At 34.5% G+C, this 15,615-nt stretch overlaps 1 protein-coding gene across 1 annotated transcript; it reads right to left on the minus strand.

The window, feature by feature from the left end:
• Positions 1-7,142: 7,142 nt before the first annotated feature.
• On the minus strand, positions 7,143-12,572 carry LOC131155643 (GTP cyclohydrolase 1). The gene is made up of 2 exons (XM_058108899.1): positions 11,914-12,572; positions 7,143-8,647 (listed from the first exon to the last, which is right to left on the minus strand). The coding sequence occupies exons 1-2, from the start codon at positions 12,125-12,127 to the stop codon at positions 7,470-7,472; spliced, it is 1,392 nt and encodes a 463-aa protein (XP_057964882.1). The 5' UTR covers positions 12,128-12,572; the 3' UTR covers positions 7,143-7,469.
• Positions 12,573-15,615: the final 3,043 nt, after the last annotated feature.

Genomic DNA, 15,615 nt, shown 5'->3' on the forward strand with positions numbered 1-15,615 from the left:
ATTGTGCAAAGTGTGATAGATCCACAAATTTTGTGACATACTCCACAACAATCATATCCCCCTAGGTCAGATTAGTAAACTCTTCAATTTTTTTCTCTCTTACAGATGAAGGAAAATATCTGTCAAAGAACAGCTGCTTAAATCTCTCCCAAGTAAAAGCTATCTTTACCAGATTCTGTTCCTCTAGTAGCTCTACATAAAGCCACCAGCGTTTCGCCTCCCCAATCATCTTGAAAGCGGCATAATAGACCTTTTGCTCGTTCGTGCAGTCAGGTATAGCCATGATCTCCTCTATTTTTTGTACCCAATTCTCTATAGCTACTAGATCAGGTCCTCCTACAAAGGCCAGAGCATTCATCCTCAGAAACTGCTTAGTGCTATAGCCCTGACCTATAGGTGGACAGTTCTGTTCTCTGGGATCCTTTTTCATCTCTATCCTAACCTAGTAGACTATACCCCGCAGCACCTTTGAGGTATCAATGCCCTCTTCATTGGAAGTATCTGAATCTTCTCTTCCTTCAGCCTCTATATTCCCATCTTCAGGATCCATCTAGAAAATAGGACAAGAAAGAGATAAGGATTCCATATCATAACTCCAACAACATAATTATTAAGATTTAAATCCAACATATATCCAAGTTATCCATATAAGAACGAGTCTCACAATTCAGAAATGAAATCATCTAAGGTTTACTGTGACTTTTCTGAGGTCATTGCCCGCTTCAAAAAAATCAAAGGAAATCGTCGACGTATTTTTGCCTCCAAACTACAAAACAAAATCTTATCATTCCCTACACCAAACCTACTTCTCAACACCTAACCTAACATATTCATCTAGTATCCGTATCTTAACTGATTCCTATACTCTGGCATAAATCATTCCGAATTTCTCAAAATCCCAAAATCATTGCTTTGATACCAAAATGTAACACCCCGAACCCTTGAACCCGGTCTGATGCATTATACCTAATTAATTCCATAAATAAATCACACATACGCAGCGAAAAACATAAGTATGGTCCTCAGTCATAAAAATAAATACCAGAGTTTACTAACTCTATCCATATTCTATAATAGTCATCCATCACATGTACTCCCATATATACACATATCTCCAAAAATACTCAGTATTTACAACACTAGTATGTTTCACAACCATTCATAAAATCAAGAAGACTTAAAATATAAAACATAAAATATAACTTATATACATCCCAAAATATCATGAAAATGTTTATACCTTTTTCTCTTTCTATAATCCCAAAAATGCTATCAACCTCGAGCTTCTCTAAGCTCGTTTACGTGGTGGTCCTGAAAATGATAAATTTGTAATCGGGTGAGACACATCTCAATAAGGGAAGAAACAATATATATTAAAACATCATGTAACCAACATGAGATTTATAATCCACATATTAAAATCATTTGCAAACTATTAACATAAATTCTGAAATCATTTCCTATATTTAATCAAACACATGCAAGACATTTTACCCACGAGATTACCCAAGGATAGGGGTGATTACCGGCCCATACAAGTAGTACCCCTCTACTCTGATACTTTAGGTAACCTAAAGATCACAATTGAAGCATACCAGAGCACTCACCTTACTCAGTAAGCCCCTAGGTAGTGATGTAATCTCATACTCACACAATTCATACAAAGGTTTACCAGTGAAGGCACCGAGAATAAGGAAATCTACCCGCCCATAAATTTCCCTCTGCCCTAGCATGTTATGCAGCCTAGTGCCACATCTGATACAACCAAGGCACTCGCCTTTCTCAACAAGCCCTCGAGCGAAGAGTTTGCCTCGCCCAAATGTAACATGTTCTAGTAGCATAAATACTGATAATACCATAATACATTAATTTTTCTGTTATTTTAGAAATTCACATCCGTTCATGTTCGCAGCTTTAACATTGCATAGCATTTCACTTTATGTAACCTTTCACATTTTACATCTTTCACATTTCACATTTCACATTTCATATCCATTTCATTCACATTTCCATTTCATTTCATTTATTTGTACTACAGCTCTTTTTAGTTGTACATCAGTTAATCCACATAGAAATGTGCTAAAATCTGCTAACACAGCTCCTTTTAACTATCATCAGTTAGTTTACAACTCCTTTTAGTTGTCATTGTATACATGGTTTCATTAACAAACACAAGCAGCATAATTCATATCACATTTTTATCCTCAATGCATTCCTTACATAACCTGCATCTTATACGTATAACATATATTTGCATAGAATTTATATTTACTCATGCCACACAAATTAGCAGTAAAATTCATACATTCCCTGTAAAATAGGCCAATCAACTTTTAATGTTCATATACTAAAAATATACCTTTCATTTATTACATAATTATCCTAAAAATATTATTCACTTTCATTGGTTCATTTTCACATATATAAACCTAAATAAGCAACTCTAAGCTTAGAAAACATAATTTACATGATTGACATTTTATACCTACATGAAAACTCATATACATTTATAACATAGAGCATTTTTATTTAATTCATAAAAACCTGATTTAATATATATAATTTTCTACTTACCTAAATCCTTGAACTACACCGACAAGAATCCCACACAGATGCCTATGGCGCTCACCCGGACCTTAGTTCAAAAACCCTAGTTCAATTAAATCAACCCTAAATAAAATACTATTTTCACTTTTCTTAGGCCCTTAAATTCCAAATAAATATTTATACCCTTAAATATAACCCATTTACTTAATTCCCCAAATTTCACTCTCTCTTTGGAGTGGTGCTTAGGAAATCCAAATTGAAAATTTACTCCAGTCAAAATGACGATGATCACAACTAGGACCCCATAGTCGTGTCCGATCGTCGATTTGGCTAAACATCTAAGGAGAAATTGAGTAAATTGGGAAAAGTTATCTTACCCCAGGAATGGTATCTACGTCGCTCCCACGACAAATCCGCTTCAGTAAAAATGTCAGTAGCAAAGTTAGGAATCCAACAGTACCTTCCTTTTTCCAATCGGCGCTCGTTAGGTCGATGAAATCGAGGAAAGAGAGGAGGATGAAAGAGAAAAACAAAAAGTGGTATGTGAGAAGCTTCCGCGAGCGGAAATCTCAATTGAAGATTTCAATTGGAAATCTTCACAGATTGCTTTATGCAATCCTATCTATATATAGTATTATAATAACTATACATATATATATATATATATATATCTTTATGTATATCTTTATTCCCATTAGTTTTTTTGTTCTTTCATACTATTACTTTTTTTTATATTTAATATATTAATTTATTAATGTTTAACTAATTAATTGATTAATAAATTTAATTAATAATATTATTTATTTATTTATTTTTTGGGTTACTAAACCCCGAACCCGTAAACCCAATCCGATGTGTTATACCTGATTAATCATGCTTTGTGGCTCCCCGAACCGGCCTTGTGGGACCTAAGTACCACATCATTCATTTTCCGGTACCTATTATTTCATTAATAATTACGCAGCGGAAAACATAACTACAGTCCTCTATCAATAATATACCAGAGTTTTCTACTTCTATCTACATTCTATAATAATCCATTCAACCATCTGCATCCATATATATACATATCTCCAAAAACATAACCAACAACTGCCAGTATTCACAACCCAAAAGACATAAAACCTAAAATATAAAACATAAAACATAAAACATAAATTTATACATCCTAAAATATCATCAAGTTTATACCTTTTTTCTTCCTTTCTCTAACTCAAAAATGTTATAATAACCTCGAGCTCTCTAAGCTCGATCCTGTGAAGGTCCTGAAAAAGATAAATTTGTATTCGAGTGAGACACATCTCAGTAAGGAAAGAAATAATATTAAATCAACGTGTGGCCAACATGAGATTATAATCAACATAATATTCAACATTTGTAGATCTTAACATAATTTATGAAATCATTTTCTGTACCTAATCAATCACATGCAAGATATTTTACCCACAAGAATACCTAAGGATTTGGGTGTTTACCCCCCCCCTCCCCCTTCATACAAGTAGCACCTCTCTGCTCTGATACTTTAGGCAATCTGAAGGTCACAATTGAAGCATATCAGAGCACTCACCTTACTCAATGAGCCCTCAGGTGAAGAAGTAATCATGCACTCACACAGTTCATCCACAGGTTTACTCACGAAGGCTCCCAAGAAAAGGGAAGTCTACCTGCCCGCAAAAGTAGTTTTCCTCTACCCTAGTACATTATACAGCCTACTGCTACACCTGATATTAATCAGGGCACTCGTCTTCCTCAGGAAGCCCTCGGGGGAAGAGTTTGCCCCACCCAAACGTAACATGTTTTATAAGCATAAATAATGATACTACCATAATACATTATTTTGTCTGTCATTATTCTGTAATTCTCATCTATTCATGTTCTCAGCTTTGACATTTTATAACATTTTACTTTATGTTACTCTTTTCCATTTCACATTGTTTACATTTCACATTTCATTTCCTTTTTATTAATTTCCATTTCATTTCATAATATACCCAACATCTTTCAGCTATTTTTATGTTAGTCCCAGCATCTTTCATCTCTTTTTGTGTTTAGTCCCAATATCTTTCAACTATTTTTGTTTCCATGGTTGCATTAACACTCATATGCAACATATTTCATATATCATTTTCATACTCAATTCATTTCCTGTATATCCTGCATCTCATACATATAACATAATTCCACACAAAATTCTATTTTACTCATGCCACACTATTTAGCAGTAAAATTCATATATATATATTTCCTATAAGAAAAGTCAACCTACATTTAACATTTATATGCTGAAAAATATTCTTTTCCATTTTACATAGTTATCTTGAAAATATCATTCACTTACATCAGTTCATTTTCACATATACGTATCTAAATAAATGACCCTAAGCTCGGAAATCATAATTTAAACGGCTGGCTTTTTTAACCCATAAGAAATCATATACATGTACATAAATTATCCATTTTAATCTGTTTCATTTATAAAATATTGATGTAATATATTTTCCCCCTTACCTGATTTCTTAAACTACGCCAACAAGAACCTCCAAAAGGTGTCTGTGACGCTCACATGGATCCTGAATTAAAAATCCTAGTTTAATCAGATAAACCCCAAATAATATACTATTTCTACATTTTTTTCAACCTATAAATCTTAAATAAACTTTTACAACCCCAAAACTAAGAATCTTAACCCATACCTCAACTTAGGAGTGTTTCTCGAAAAGCCCAGTTTAGAAAATTGCTCTGCTGGATGTGTAGAGAATTTTCCTTAAAACACCGTAGTAGACTCCGATTGTCGATTCGGGCTAAATCTGAGCCGAAAAGTTAGAGAGAATGCAAAGAGGCGTTTTAGAGAGAGAAATTCAAAGGAAAAATGGATTTCCTTCACTAAGAAGCTTCCTTAGATCTTTTATACTCGAAGTCGATGATCTTTAATAGAACACTCGTCGACGGGGACATGAAACTCGTCAACGAGGTCTGTTGTTCCCTTCTTTCAAAATTTTTCCCTTTTTTCCTTTATTCCTTTTTTATCTATTCCATTTATCATTTTTCTAATTATTTAACCATTAAAATTTTCCAGGTCATTACAGTTTTGATTTCACTATTAAACCTCCTTATGTAACCGACGAGCAAACTTTACTATACAAATTGATGAGAGGAATGGTTACAAAACCATTCAAAACCTCCACATAAATTCCTATAAAACATATGTAACCTGCAAGCACAATAATGCCCATTAATGCCAGATTAATGAAGGGTCAACCACCACCATTATAAGAAGGGACTTAGAGAAGAGGTAAGCACCGCACTCATACTTACTCTTTTTACTGTTGCAATTCAAAGTCTCTCATTAGTCTATTACTTAGGCATCAGAGTGATCCCCCCATGTTAATTCAGGTGTAATCCCAAGAGGGGGGGTGAATTGGGTATTTAAAAGTATTTTGGTATTTCAATCCTTAATTAAAAAGCCAACCATACAAGCACAAATTTGGATACGCACCGATTTCAATATGATTTAATTCGTAGATATCTCAATTAATTCAGTATTTTCCAATTAACCTCACGTATTTTAGATATTCAAATATGTCAATATTTAAAACATGCACAACAGATATAATATAAATATAAGTGCGGAAATATATAGAGAGATAGAGAGAGAACGCAAACATCGAATTTTTAACGAGGTTTGGCCAAACTCAGCCTGCATTCTCACCTTGGGCAAAACAGCCAAGGATTCCACTAAACTGCTCCTTAAATCCGGGCGAAACTTCCTGTTACAAACTCGCTGCTTACAAGAGGCACAGTTTCCTCCTACTCCGCTGCTTACAAGAGGCACAATTTTCTCTTACTCCGTTACTTATAAGAGGCGTAGCTTCCTCCTTCCTAGTTCACAACCCAAACTATTAATACAATAGTTAAATGAAATTCCTGAACACTCATATGCTTCTCAAACAAGTTAATGAGTAAAATAAAATTCCTAAAACATACTCACAGGATATAATCTTGAAGCTCAATGAGTGTATGTGAATCCTTTTCCACCAATTTATGCGATTATGAACCATTTTTTTTGACAAACTCAAGAAATGCTTATATAAATGGAATAATTTTTTTGAAAGAAAAACTTCTTTTAGTTTTCAAAAGCTTCTAATTTTAAGTTCTAAAAATTTGCTTCTTGAAAGTTGGAAAAAAAATGTTTGACAAATATTTTATGCAGAACTCTTATTTTTTAAAATAAAAGTTTACATGAAAAAGAAGGTCAAACTTGTTGTGCGTTATTTGGGTGACAAAATGGGGAATGAAGATAGAACCACCAGTCATTCCATTTTGTTTGGGCCTAATTTGTAAGCAAACCCATGCAACACAATTTTACAATTGCAGGCATTATTGTTCAAAGTAGATATATACAATTCATTAATAAAATTAAAAAATTACATCCATCTTATTTTACTCAAGTCTCAAAGCATAAAAATTAAAATAAATAAATAAATAAATAAAGGAACACAAATATATTTGGTTTGTCATTATTTTTAGAAACTCCATAATCATCTGCTTATGCTGGCAACAATGGATCTAATATCATCACGATCATGGAATGAATATTGGGAAAAAATGGCACGCTCTTCCAGTATTCTCTTAAGAAGTTTATGTTACAGACAGTGAATGCAAGGCCAAAAAGAACAAACAAATTTTTGTTGAGTACTCTGTGACAATGCAATTTCCATTGCAAATGGAACTACCCAACCTAATTCTAGCAAAGATGTAATGGTCTTCAAGTTATCCATGAATGATCTGCCCAAGGATTTATCCCTGCTCTGCCCCCACCACAGCAGACAGCCAAAGAACCACAAAAGAGAGGGTACAAGAGGGAAAAAAAAAAAAGATTAAAAATTGGATAAAATTTATTCGTATAGGAATTGGATGAATTGTCATAGTTCAGTAGTAGAATGATTTGGAATGCTCTGTAAAAACATTGCCCTTGCAGCAGGGTCAGAAGAGAATCGACCCAGGACAGCAATTGTAGCTGTACTACTCCTAATCTTCTCAATCCCTCTAGAGATCATGCAGGTATGGATAGCCTCCACTGCTACCATTACATCTCCACCTAACAAAGATGAAACAGTCTCAGCGATCTGCCTGGTGAGCCTTTCCTGCACTTGGAGCTTGAAACTATGGAAATGTACTATTGACTGCAGGGTGGATTTCCCAATTTGATCGGCTGCTTCAGCACAGAAGTATCCTATATGCACCACACCATGAAAGGGAAGTAGATGATGCTCACACTGTGACCAAAATGACAAATTTAACTCAGAGTGCATTTGTTCTTCACTGCAAATTGATCTAAAAGAATTTATTTTACTGTTGCCACTGCGATGTAACTTCATCTCCAAATTATAATTTTTAAAGTTCATCAACCACTTCACAAAACGATTTGGAGTTCCTGCAAGTTCTTTCCTCAATGGATCTTCACCCAACAACCTGAGAATTGAAGCTACTGCAGAAATCATTCCCAGGTTGGAAGAGCCTATTATGGAGGATATTTTAGCAGTTGAATACTTGGAAGGACACCAATGTTGGTTGGGCAACTCTTTCTGGAAAGTTTTCTGCATATGTACGCCCTTGAATTTTAGAAGACTCAAAAAATCACTCCACACATCTGCCTTCTCATTCTCAAAAACACCTGAACCCGAAGAAACCAACACCTTCGCCCATCCATGCTCATTTGGATCGAGAAAGGGAGATTCAATTGTTGGGAAGTGAATGTGCAAACACTGGAGAATGACAGCAACACCTTCTGGCTTTATTCCACTGTGTAAAGCTGAACACACTTCATCAGCCAAACGTTGAGGTTCTTGAAGCCTTTTTGCAAAAATATCAGCAACTCGGGAAAGCTTGCTCAGGCCAAGAACCTGCTGCCCAGATGGAATGTAACCCACATGACACTTAACTTGGAATGGAAGCAAGCAAGACTCACAATATGAGAATATATCAAGATCCCGCACTATGACAAGCCCCCCAGCTCCTCCTGCATGACCTACATGACCATCCAAACCAGCTTCTGGGAACAAAGCACCTTGGACAATGTCCTTCACCTTTTGTCTGTATCCTGAAAATGTAAGAAAACATGCTTGTTAATAATATCCAAATCGAACCTCCTATCCATTTTCACTAAAAGTAATTCAAGCAAATTTTTTATGTTGACAAATAGGATATCAGGGGAAAACAAGCATTTTATTTTGTTGTTAACAGAATCCCAACCAAACGTAAAGGAATGGCAATGGAGACATGCCTAAAACCAGAGTAAAATATAAACCCATAGTCCATAGAGCAACACAATGCAGGCAACAACCAAGACAAAAACATGGAGAAGTACAGATCCTAGTTCTAATCCTACCAGGCACAGATGACTCCTTGGTGCAGACCAAGGCCTAGATGGCCCACTTTACCTGGTGCTATGGTCAAGGTACTATGGCACCCAAAGTAAAAAAGAATAAGGCAGTTGAAACTTTCAATATAAATCAGAAACTTAAATAAGAATCGAAGAACATATATTTGTTATTGTTTCGAGTATCTCAAGGAAAAAAATATTGAAGTTACCTACAGTTATTAATTATAAATTTGATATTTTTCTAAAATTTAAATAGCTGATCAACCTGAAACACAATTTTAATGCAAATTTAAGCCCACTCTTCAGAGTTTTCTGCTCATATTTCAAACTTGTCATTCATATAAACAATGAATAAGACGCAAGCTCTTTGTAATTTCCACAGCAAACAAAAACTAGAGTTTCTACTTCAGGTATTTTTAAGATATGTCTACAAGACAGTTTCCATCACATATAAAGAAAGCTCAAAAAGACATAATAATAATAATAATAATAATAATAATAATAATAATAATAATAATAATAATAATATCTATTACTTTCTAAAAATAGGGAACATATTCAGGATGGTACTGCCAAATGCCACAAATTAATTTGATTTGAAATCAGTATATAGACATCTAATGAACCTTCATCATGAGAGAGAGAAAAAAAAAAAAAAAGTTTCCATTTTGGGAATAAAATATTTCAGGGCGGCCTAAAATAGCAAACCAAAAATTCACTCAAAATTTTTAAGGACAGAAGCATTAATACTTATTTTAACAGATGAACAGGTCACAGTTTAAATGTTTGTTAGAATAAGTGGACCATAATTACAAAAAATATTTTCCTCCAGCTTTCTTGCTATTGTATGTATGTATGTGTATATATATTGCAGTATATATGCATCTATAAGACTGCATTTGCATATAGGAAAAACTATTGAAAAAAAAAAAGGTTTAAAAATCATACATCTTATCCATATAAAAAGATGACAAAGACAGGATACAAATCACTAGGACCATAAAGAACATGTTTTGATCTATCCACAATCTCTACTGAAATTTATCATCCAAATTACTATCTTTTTTCGATATATTCTTCTGGCTTTCCTGTATGAAAATTGTAATATTCAATTATCTATAGTGCATGCATACAAACATAAACACACCATTTATTTGATTAAATATGTATGGTGGCCTTCTCATTCATAACTAATTCTATTACTACAAGACGGCAAGATGTTGGAGGGTTAATCCTCACATATCTAAAGAATATAATGCCCTTCATTCCTTCATCATTCAACCATGCATTCATGTGCAAAAACACATGAAAGGACAAACACCCACAGTATATTTTATATATACATGCATATGCGCAAATATTGTGCATGCATTTACCAGTAATTTTTCACATTCATAATTGATTTATAAGATGCATGCAAAAAAAAAAAAAGTAGATAGTTCTCAAATCTAGGAACAGGAGCTTTAATTTTTCTCATTCATAATTGATTTTATTAAAATACAAGGAACAGGAACTTTAATTCTTGTGCATCTGATGACTATAATGTCTCAGCTCACGCCTTTCTTTCTGAAACACAAGCACACGCAGAACATATAAGAAATTGGGCACAAAATAGAACATAGATAAACTCGAGTTCTAAGTTGAATCATAGTAAACATTAAACAAAGATAAGAGGATGTGCAGAATTTACAGATTAACATGTGCATTGCAATTTAACAAACAAGCACACTGTCATAATTTTTAGAGAGTGACAAGCAGCAGCGCATGCTACAGCCATCTGTTAATAAGAGAGAAGACATAAGGAAATCAGCACACAACCTGTACACCCTAAATTCCAAGCAATCATTGCAATGTAGACAAGGTTGTATGCGATGCTGTGACACATTCTAAGTGAAGAGGTTCATTTATTTCTCTTTTTTTTTTTGCTTTTTTTTTTGGGGGGTAAGGGGAAGGAGTGTTCTAATCAAAGGTAAGAGGATAACAGCCAAAAATTAATGTTTATGCTTTAGCACAATGATTAGGCAACATTTATAGATATCAGATGCATTAGACATTATGCTAAACAAGCTAAATCAGGCTAGCGAGTAATGCAGTAAAGAAAAATGCCACACATAGATACTAGATTCATCCTCTCCCATGTGCTAGGCTAATTTCATATCAACCAATTTCCAGAGATGAGGACTGCAGAATTTAGTACAACCCATTGTCTCACAACACATCTACCCCAAACTTCATCCTCACCCCATTTTCAATCAAACCTTTTAGTAGAGGTTACCACATAAGTTGGAGATGCATTCTTGTCCTTCAAAATTCCAAAGGGATGTGCAGCTTTAATCTCATTAGTCAACCACTCATGAAACAGTCATCAGTCTAAAATATTTCTCACGTTATGGAACAAAGGAAGAGAAGATAAGGGAAAAGCAAAAGAGGAAAGAATGAGAAGGAAATAACTGCCTTCCACACATTCCATAAAAATTCTAATTATTCAATATGGTGAAATTCTCAACGTGTCTAACCTTGGCAATATAATATAAGAAAATGACAAACATTTTCCCTGATTAAGCCCCAAATTAATTGGGGGAAGTAGATATATAACTTAATAAAAAAGAACGCGAGCACTCCTTTGGAATATTGGACATTGACTAGCTGCTTTCCAGTCCTTGCATAAATGAGACATATTTTCCCACCTTTTAGCTTTCCACAAATAGAAAGATAAAAATATTCGACAAAAGACTAAGAAAGATTGATTGCTCAAAACAAATGCAGAGCAGCACCACCTGCTCTCGTCAAAATCAAGAAGAAAAGAAACGAATAAAAAACCTAAGGACTTCCATTCATGGATATACACGCAATATAATGGTTTTAAGGCCAAATGATAATCAATTTAGAAACTCAAATAAACATGATTGAAACAGATTTTAAAAAAAACAAATACATCAAATTCAAAATTTCAAAAACAAAAATAAAGGGAAGGGAAGGGGCACCTCTCGTTCCTTCTCGAAAAGCTTTGGCGACACGAAGCGGCGTCTTCCTGAGACCTTCTCTATTGATATCCTCCCCCAAACCCTGCAACAAAACTTTCACAGCATCCTCAATTCCTATAGTCTCAGCTTCCTCCTCAACACCCAAATCAACATAATCCAGTTTCATTCCATTTTCCAGCTCCTCGTCGAAATGCCCCTCATCCAAAGCGCCCATTGACAGAACACCACAAATCTCACAAATCAACACCAGTCCAAAAAAAAAACCCCACCAAAAGAATCAAAACCCGGATCCAAATCAGCCCAAAAGCTGAAAATCCAACTGACCCAGATGAAGAACAGTTTCAAAGCCCAAATGGGTCACTCAGATCAAACCAACACAAACCCAGTTTGGCGAAAGGAAGCAAATGGCCAGAGAAAACCCCAACGCAAATCTAGTGGGCAGCGGAGAGAGATTCGGGGGACTTTATAGCCTGTGGAACAAGGTGAATGCCAAACGCAGGGCTGCCTTCTCTTTTTATTTATTTATTTATATTACCAGATAACGCAGGGCTGCCATGGATGTTGGAAATGTGTGGATCCTTTCTCGCCTGGTAGGTTTATCTCATCGTGGGACTCGATGGCTTTTTTTTTTTTTTTTTTAAGTTTTTTTGTGCCCAAGTGGGTGGTTAAGGTACTCGTGGAGGATGTAGGAGTAGCAAAATGGGTCATGACTTGTCAAATCACCCCCCCTCCCCCCCTACCCCTCTCGATATAAAATGGATTCGAGTTTAGAAAAGTTAACCCATTTAATAAATGGGCGAGTCACGGATTGACCCGTTTATAAACGGGTTAACGGCGTAATGGACTCTTTATATACCTCATAACCCATTAACCCTAAACTCACGACCCACACACGAAAAAATCCTAATCGCTCTCCTCTCAGGCTCCCACTCTCTCAGTTCTCTCCTTTGCCTGCTTCCCTCATCCCTCGACTCCCTCCTGCTCATGCGCCGACACTACTGCCTGCTGTTGCTTGTGAACAATCCACTCCTCTCGAGTCGTCGTCTCCTCCAGTTGTCATCCATAGCCACGAACCCACTGCGGCACTGCCCTCTGCGGTTCTGGCGCTTTGCCAAGCTCTACTCGCCGTCATCGTACGCCATTTCCGCACGCCATCTCCTTCACTCCCTCTTAGTGCTCTCACTCTCGTCTTCCAGCCTGAGAGTTTTGGTGTGAATTGTCATGAATAGAAGTACCTTTTCTTTATTTCTTTTTTCATTTTTTTGGTATGTTTTTCATTTGTTTAATGGTTAGATTTGCCTTTCTCTAGAACCCTCTGGGTTCTAGCTTTGTAAAACATGACAACCCTTTGGAGTCACATTCATCCTTTTACCAAACAGTAAGTCAAAATACCAAATAGCCAAATTTTCTAAATATTTACAAAAAAAATAAAAAATGCAACCTATTATTAGGTTTTACTTGTATTAAATAACTAGAAAATAATAAGAAATCATGGTGAAAAATAGTTGTCTTTTATTTTCAATTTTTTAAAGTAATTACAAGATGGTACAATCATTTTTAAAATTTCTAAATTTGCATAGGAAAAGCAAGAAAACACCCTTTTATTTTTTATTTTTATATTTTATGTTTATTTTAAGATTTAATAAATATAATAAGGAGTATTTTTTAAAAAATAAATTTAAACAAATTAAAATATAAAATTATTTTTTAAAACGGGTAACCCGTGATCCGCCCGTTTATTAAACGGACGGGTTACAATTTACATTATTATGACTCATTTAATATTGACTCACTCGACCCGTTTATGACCCCGCTTGTTGGTGACCTGCCCGCCTGTCCCTGTGTCGAGCCCTAATCTCAGGCTCGGGTTCGGCACCCTCTGGATTTGGTTCGGATGCGCGTTTTGTTTGTGTTCCAATTGGCTGAGGTTTGACAGAGGAGGAGAAGGATGGTAGCTGCTGTTTACGGGTGGGTTTGGATCCGAATTGGACCATTGAACGGGACAACGACAGGTGGGCGACGGCGTGGAGTCGATCTCCAGCGCATATGTCGGCCAAAGCGTGGTACTTTCCACCAACCCACTACGGTGAGAAACTCAGAATTATGCCCTAGATCCGGATCTACTGTGGGCTGCGCATGGGCTTGTTCATGGTCTTGAAATTTGTTGATAAATATGTATTTTCTGTATAAACTTATTTCTAATTTAGTATTTGATAATTTGGCTAAGATGTCTCATTTCAGGGATTTTTTTACAAAAATATTTAAATAAAAATAAAATAAATACAATCATAGGAAAGGTGGACTAATACATACAAAAATGGACTCAACCAATTATTGAAAAGTCAATTTTAAGTAAAATAGACTTTTGTTATTGTTGTTATTTATTAATAAATAAATAAACTTTAAAAAACAGTGAAAGAATGGTTGAAAGGAAATTACAAAAGTTCGATTAATTTTTTATGATTAAAATATTTATAAGAAATAGGAAAATAATAATAAACAATTTTTATATTATTTGTTTGTGCAAATAGTTCTGTTGACTTAACTGGACTTTTCAATCCTGTTTTGATGATAATAAAATGAAGGATGCTTTAACATATGATGTTAAGTGATGCGTTTTAGGTAAAAGAACTCTCAAGGTTGATAAGTTGAAATTCAATGTTAATCTAGTAAAAGCGCCTCAGAATATTGAAGGCAATGAATAACAAATAAAGAAGCTTAAGGGCAAGCAAACCCAAAGTCAAAAGTAAACCTCAAAAGGCTGAAGGAGGTTGAAGGATTTAAGAAGACCATAATTAGAAGAACTGTTGTAAGTATTTCAAAATCAAATGTCATTTAGATATGTGAAGCTCTTATAAAATCAAAAGAAACTAAGAAACACTTTGTTTTAAAAAGCTTAAATCATGTTTTTGAAATTAAAGTAACAAAGATCTTAAAGGAAGAAAAGTGTTCAAAATAAAAAGTGAGTTTCTAATAAGCAGTGCACCTGATAGATGACTGTCTGTCTATGGACAGACGACTGGTAAGTTAAAGGGTTTAATTAAAGTATTCTGAGTTTAAATTTTAACTATGACAGATGACTGCCATGTCATGGCAGACGACTGCCACGTGGAGCAAATTTTAGATCTCAAAGGGAAGCTTCTTTTAAAATTTTGAATTTCAAAATTTAATCAACAATTTAATAAAATTTTGAATTTCAAAATTTAATCAACAATTTAATGTTTTTTCAAAGTTTACCTAATTTGATATGGACAACATCTTTCAAAATTTAGTCAACAATTTTAATGTTTTTTCAAAGTTTACCTAATTTGATGTGAATGTTGATCTTTCAAAATTTTGAAATTCAAAATTTAGTCAACAAATTAAATGTTTTTTCAAAGTTTACCTAATTTGATGTGGAAGTTGATCTTTTAAATTACCTATAAATACCTCTTTGGGTAATGAAAAAACACAATACTTGAAAACACAAGAAAAGAGAGAAATTAAACAAAATTTGAAATTCATCTTGTGCTGAAATTCTTCTGAAATTCTTCTTTGCTCACATCTTTTGCTGGAGAGGAATTCTACAATTCTGGTAGATTGAAAATATCAAAGTTCGATTCTGGGTTGCAATTCCATTTCTCTTTTAAACGAACCATTGGTGACTTCTAAAAACTTTAGAACTTCATATATTCTATTTTGCTTTGGTTTTTTGAAGTACAA

Source organism: Malania oleifera, chromosome 5, assembly GCF_029873635.1.
Source record: "Malania oleifera isolate guangnan ecotype guangnan chromosome 5, ASM2987363v1, whole genome shotgun sequence".
Lineage (NCBI taxonomy): Eukaryota > Viridiplantae > Streptophyta > Magnoliopsida > Santalales > Ximeniaceae > Malania > Malania oleifera.

Excerpts from the sequence above, each read along its gene's own strand:
- LOC131155643 (XM_058108899.1), bottom strand. The coding sequence starts at position 12,127 with ATGGGCGCTTTGGATGAGGGGCATTTCGACGAGGAGCTGGAAAATGGA. Across the intron at positions 8,648-11,913 it reads TTTTCGAGAAGGAACGAGAG|GATACAGACAAAAGGTGAAG; the intron begins GTGCCCCTTCCC and ends TTACATTTTCAG.